The following is a 6,730-nucleotide window of genomic DNA, read 5'->3' as shown; positions in this document are numbered from 1 at the left end:
AAAAGAGGAGAAAGAATTAGAAGTTTCAAAATAGTCCATCCATAATTTGACAAACAAAAAAGGTAATAAATAGTTTATACATCTTGTGTCGACAAAGAAACAAGAAATGTCAATGTCTGTAAATGTAGAGATAAAACAATTAGCAGGGTAAATTACATTTAAAATGTTTAAAATTTCGTAGATCTCAAGAAAATAAAACCTTGCGGCTGGGTTATTCTTTATTAAAGTTCTGTGAAAATACCTTATTGTTAAAGATTTGTTAGTTTTATTCCTGGCACTAAAGGCTGTTCGATTTGTAATAGCCATAGAGAGAATATCTATATGGCGCTGGCCAGCACATTAGAGATTTAAATGGTGGTCTATGTGTCCTCCTTCCCGCCAGCAGGCGCTGTTGTTTACGTTACGTTTGTTGCAGGAAGTCAACCCCACTTCGGGGGAAAGGAAATCATTCAGCATGCGAGTTTGTTTGGAACTCCATGTGACAGCGACTTCATTTAAAATAACAGATACAACCCGCTAAATTGAACGCTTTTCCGGCAGTTTATCACAGCAGTCATGGGCAAAAAAAGCAAGAAAGAGAAGAAGGTGAAGGGAGCGGAGAAGACGGCCGCCAAAATGGAGAAAAAGGTTTCAAAGAGGTCCAAAAGAGAGGAGGTAACACCACTGAACCTTGTGTTCAATTCTGTTCATTTCACATCATAAAAAGTAGCTTCGCACACATGTTTGGTAATAGGTTTAAAAAATAAAAATAAAAACATCGTTAACTACCAGTGCTAATAGAAATTCAACTCACACAGAAACTGGACTTATTTCACATTCAGACGCAAAACCCCCTTAAGTGTGCAATTCAGCATGAATGTCTTTATTAACACTAATACACTGCATATAATAAATAATGCACTTTTGTCCTCTTTTATTGCACATTTAAAAAAACAAACTGCTTGTGCTTACATTTCAATATTTGTGTTTTATTATATTTTTTATTACACATTTTTTAATGAACGTCCTTTGCTTTGACCTCTTACGATTGTATACATATAATAATTTTATTGTGTCGTTTTATAGCATAGTTTTACTTTAACTTGTTTATATTAATACACAGGAACTGTCACCCGAAAACCCAGTTTCCCCCTGGAAGAAATACATTATTTTGATTCAGCTTCCGATAAATTAGTACCAGGTAACAGAACTGTCTTTTATAATGAATAGCAATAATGCTAATGTGAAATATAGCAATATTGTTAGTACCCACAACTATGGCATATTTGTGCCATTTACATCCTTCTGGTTTGTTGTTCTTACCTTCCCTCCTCTCTGTCTGCAGGAGGACTTGGAGGCGATGATCGCGGAGTTTCAGAATCTGGATGCAAAGAAGACAACAGTTGTAGAGACAATCTGTCCTCCTCCATCAGCAAGGTGATAGACTTTATCCCTTTCTATAAGTTTGAATGTATTGTCCCTATCTGGAAAGTTGTCTTGCATATCCAGACCGCACAGAAGATGATCACATTCATGAAACACACACTTGTGTCAGCAGCCAAATAAAACAACGAGCATCAGTAAGTAAAAGATAAGATAAGATGGACCTTTATTAATCCCTGTTGGGAAATTGGGAGAGCTAACACCCTAATCATCAGCGATTAAAGCAGGGGCATTTAACTGTTTAAAGACACGAGAGATAAAATCATTTCCTCTGACTCTTCATCTTAGAGATAAAGCCTCCATTTGTAACCATTGCCGCAAAGCCTGTTGAGAGATCACTAAACCAAGTAGTTATGGATTATATGAATGAACAATATAATAGGGCCGTGCAATTAATCGTATTTTAATCTCGATTACGATTTTGGCTTGCAACGATTAGGAAAAAAACGTAATCAAAATAAAACGATTATTATTTTTATTAAAAAAAAAGAAAAGTTAATAATCATTTTTATTTTTTAAATTTTTGTATTGGTTTTTCAGTTGAATTATACTTAAAGTTCAGAGTAATCAACTGTTAAAAATATACTGTTACTTTTTTTCAAAAAATTGATGTTTTTCAAAGTAAATGGATAATTGTTTTTAATAATTGTGATATCAATTATTGACCAAAGATAATCGTGATTATGATTTTTGCCATAATCGAGCAGCCCTACAATATAAATGTACAGTATTAGTTGTTATACTCTATAATAAAACAAACTACTACCAGCCGCAACAAACATAAAAGTCTATATTGAGTTTTACAGACATACCAGTTTAGTTAAAGGTGGGGTATGTAATTTATTTCAGAAACACTTTTTGTTATATTCCATGGAATGCTCTTAACATCCCGATAGCAATGAATATCTTAAATGCTTTGACAATAAATACATAAAACATTTAATCTGTGGAAGCCGTGGTACTGTAAAAACCTCGACCAATCATCTGAGCCGGCTAAAATAACTGGATGGCCTACCTGCCTGTCAGCCTTCCATCTGTGCACAAACTTATCTCGTGCCCTCATTGGTCATGTGCGCGTTCGTGTGTGTTGGAGGAGGGGCTCTGTAAGGAAGTCTGAAGGAAAAGGCAGATTTTTTCCGGTTGTGTACTTTTAAATTCTAGTGCACTCGAGCTGGTTTCTCCAAAATTACATACCCCACCTTTAAGCTTAAAGGGTAGTTCCTATGCTAAAGCGCTAATGTTTGAAAGGTATAATGTTAACCATTTACAAACGAAAATGGATTGGAGCACGAGCACCCTGATTGACTTGCAGCTTTTATTTGAGTAAAGTTGAAGGTTAAAACGATATTACAAATTACCCTCAAAGAGACAAAAGTTGTGCACCAAATATCAACACAGTCAAGTAGTTGATGAGGTTTTTTAGTCAGAACAAAAAATAACAACATCATGGTCACATGCATAGATCATCAGTAGGATTGATCCTCTGATAAAGGGACATGTTTTCCCATTCCCTAAAATAGATGTTGAGAGATTTGACAGACTAACGGCCCGTCCACACAGCGGCGTGCGTTGACGCTTCACCATTCACTTAGAATGGGTTGACGTCACTTTTCGCCGAACAGCATGGGAAGCAATGCGGAGCATTGCTGGCGTGGCTCGCTGCAAAAGTTGAGCAATGTTCAACTTTTGACGCCTCGGCAGAAGCGTCAGCCAGTCGAATCACATGCCAGCACATGCTCTAGCCAATCAAATCGCTGCTTGTGTGTCAGGTAGTGCTGCGTACCGGTACGCCGAACCGGTACTGGACTTGTAAAAAGTTTCGGTTCAAGTCCGGTTAAAACCGGAACGTCAGGAACCGGTACTTACGTATATTCTCCTTTGTGTTCTAAATCATCTAAAACCTTCCATAGATCGAGAAATTTGCGCTGAGAAAAGAAGAAAAACATTGTTTTGGCTTCTGATATGGCGGCCATTACTGAGCTCACGAAGTCTCGCAAAATATCGCAACTGCTCGCGAGATCTGTGTGACGTCAAGGGAAGCTGGCTTAGACATAGTGGACACTGACAGCGTGGGATGCTGGTTGCCATATTTGGTAGTGTAGCTAAGCTAACTCCTTTGTATGTATGGTGATATAGTGTCTGCCGAAGGAGCAACACTTCACCCAGACAATGTCAATATGCTGTTGTTCTTGAACAAGAACACATTGACTTGTACTCTTGCATATTGAGTCTTGTATGTACATCACTATGTATGTAGTTGTGTTGTGTAGTTAGTAACACATATAGAGTTCTAGAAAAGACATGGTGTGTAGACACAAGTTGGAAGGGGGCACAATAAACCTGACGAGTTTGAATTTGAGTTGATTATGAGTTTATTTTCAATTGATAATTAGCTCACAATAAGTTCACTTTAGTTACTCACACAACTTGACACAAGTCCGGACTTATAAGTCCGGACCTGAACCTGAACCTGAACCTCTGGACTTGAGTCCGGACCTGAACCTGAATGTGAGTCCAGGTACACAGTACTAGTGTCAGGGGTGGGAGATTCATGTGATTGGTTGTTGGTCGAGTTTCAGACAAACCCTCCGGCAAGCTTCAACGCACGCTGCTGTGTGGACGGGCCGTAAGTGATAGTCAGGATAAGTGCTGAGGCTCTGGGAACCATTTCAAAGGGGAGATCGCGACATCATGCATAATCTTATTTTCTGATGTCTTGTGATTTTTTTTTTAAGGCTGAGTGCGTCCATCTCCGCCCATCCTGAGAAGGATGAACTCATCCTGTTTGGAGGAGAATTCTTCAATGGAAGGAAGGTAGGAGAAAAGACTTGATGTCCACCCGGCTCACATTCTGATTTTGGGATGATTTGGAAAACGTATTTAAAGCATGGCCTTTCTTATTGTTTTTTCAATACATTTTCATACTGTGGTGTACAGGGGCTATTGTAGGAAAAACAAGGATGGATCTTCCAAGTTGAAGCAATTGGTGTCTTAGTCAAAAGAAAATAAGATTTTATTCATGTAATTTTAAATGCGTATAAATCAGAAAATGTCTGAATGAATGAAATCTGGGTTTTTTCCTGAAATGACTCGCCTCCCCAGGACCGTCATTTTATTTTTAAACCTACAATGGCCTTAATAAGCTCTCATAATTTCACAATCATCAACATTGTACAAACTGTTTATGAAGCTCACACTCTTTGATGCATTTGTTCTTTTATTTTCCCTTTTCGTCTAAACTGAAACTTTGTTGAATAAATTCCTAATTTGAAAACCTTTTGTTGCCTTTTTCTGCAGACGTACCTGTACAATGATTTGTTTTTCTACAACATCAAGAAGAACAACTGGGTTAAATCAGAGATCCCCAACCCCCCTCCCCCGCGCTGCGCTCACCAGGTAACCCTACACTCTGTCCCTCTAACTGTGTGTATCCTCAGATGAATGGTGTTTTAGGTGATTCTCAGAACCAAGTTCCTCTTCCAAATAAACAAAACCATGGGACTTAAATCCAAACAACACGTTTCATAATAAGTTTAGTCATATTGAATAGACCTGGGTGGTGCAACATTTGCTCTACAGCAGGGGTGTCCGACTGTCCGTGTCCACACTTTTTTCACTGAGGGCCACATACAGAAAAACATCCGAAGGGCTGGGCCGCTCAGTAGAGGTATATTGCCTCATAAGTTCAGTTGTAAGTTATCAAAATCAATCAAATGTAGGTACATTATGGTTGATACTTGAATGTGCCTTAAGAAAAACAACATCCTACATCACAGCTCTCAAAAGGGGTTTCAATAATTTTGTTAGCAACTCATTCCTTAAAACGGGAGCCTCAGATTGCTTATCATAAGAGGAAATAGGAAGGGTTTATTTCAAGCGTGTTATGAAAATAAGTTATTGGGCTTTTTTCTATCAACTTAGATTAGTTAGAAAATGTTTTCAACCTGAATTGACTGAATTAGTTTGAAGAGTGGGCTTCTTAACACATGCATACTGTGTAATATATTTGAACATGTATATTTAAGAAGTACAAGACAAGCACAACTTTCACTTTTGGGCCATACTCCATTATACTTTTTTAATTTGCTGAGGGCCGATTCATAATGGGGAAGCTTCATACTGCCTGTGGTGCAGCCCTGCCCGGGGGCCATAGTTTGGACACCCCCTGCTCTACAAGAACCTCATGTTGCTTGTCGGTCCCTGGTCAACTGTGTGATCCTTCATCTAAACACAAGGGGGCACACTGCTGCAGCACGGAGGAGCAGGAACCTTATAAGCATATCATCATGGCTGCTAGAAAAACCAATCTAAGGACACTAAACCTCCTTCATCCCCTTCTCTCTCGCCTCCTTTTCTTCTCCCCTCTGTCTCCCCCCTCAGGCGGTGGTCGTTCCCCAGGGCGGGGGACAGCTCTGGGTGTTCGGGGGAGAGTTTGCCTCTCCCAACGGGGAACAGTTCTACCACTACAAGGACCTCTGGGTGCTGCACCTGGCTACACACACTTGGGAGAACATCAAGTATGTGTAGATGGAGGCTCATAAAAACAAATGTGATTATAAATTAAGGGCATCATAATGATGTTTGAACACAGGGATCTGATGGTAGCTATAAATACTATTTTATATCCAATGAAGTTATGAGGACACCTTAATGAGTTCATTATATCCTGTAATGTCCAATCAGTGGATAAGTTAAGGTAATAAAAAATGACAGCTCCATAAAAGGAGTTCCAGAGGTGCACAGTGTTGTTGATATTTACTTTGAATATCTAATGATCCTTTTTACAGACATGAGTGACCAGAAATGATTTTGTGTCTCCAGGGCGCCCGGGGGTCCATCAGGGCGCAGCGGCCACAGGATGGTGCTCAGCAAGAAGCATTTGCTGGTGTTCGGAGGTTTCCATGAGAGCAACAGGTAGGCAGCAGACACTGAATGATAAACAAGGATACATGCTGTAATGGAGGGGATGGCGCACAGGTAACACTGTTGTTTAGATCATCCACGTCTGTAATGATTCTTGGGAGACTGTTCCAAATACGGTTCATTTCAATGTTTTATTGGAGCATTTTGAAGCTGCCGAGCTAATACAGTTGGATACCTAATCATTGGGTTAGCTTATTGGACAGCTGCATGTGTGTGTTTGATCATTGTCAATCAAACTTTATTTATACAGCACCTAAATACAGCTGCTAACATTCAACATTTTAGCAATTCTAACTAATGCATACATTATTTTATATATATATATTAGACCCTCCAGAACAACGCGGGCTAAAATCCTTGATTATGCGATCAAACATGCGGGTTT

At 39.2% G+C, this 6,730-nt stretch overlaps 1 protein-coding gene across 1 annotated transcript; it reads left to right on the top strand.

Moving 5' to 3' along the window:
• Positions 1–446: 446 nt before the first annotated feature.
• LOC104957904 (kelch domain-containing protein 4-like) lies at positions 447–6,336 on the top strand (the record flags this gene model as incomplete). Its single annotated transcript, XM_010785583.1, has 6 exons — positions 447–654; positions 1,325–1,416; positions 4,158–4,236; positions 4,720–4,818; positions 5,803–5,939; positions 6,244–6,336. Coding segments are annotated over exons 1-6 (599 nt in total), but the record flags the coding sequence as incomplete, so codon positions are not given.
• Between the last annotated feature and the right edge of the window lie 394 nt (positions 6,337–6,730).

This window comes from Notothenia coriiceps, unplaced genomic scaffold, assembly GCF_000735185.1.
Source record: "Notothenia coriiceps isolate Sejong01 unplaced genomic scaffold, NC01 NC01_scaffold00027980, whole genome shotgun sequence".
In the NCBI taxonomy this organism is placed as follows: Eukaryota; Metazoa; Chordata; class Actinopteri; order Perciformes; family Nototheniidae; genus Notothenia; species Notothenia coriiceps.
Note: the sequence above shows the minus strand (reverse complement) of the source record. Positions and strands in the feature narration are given on the sequence as shown.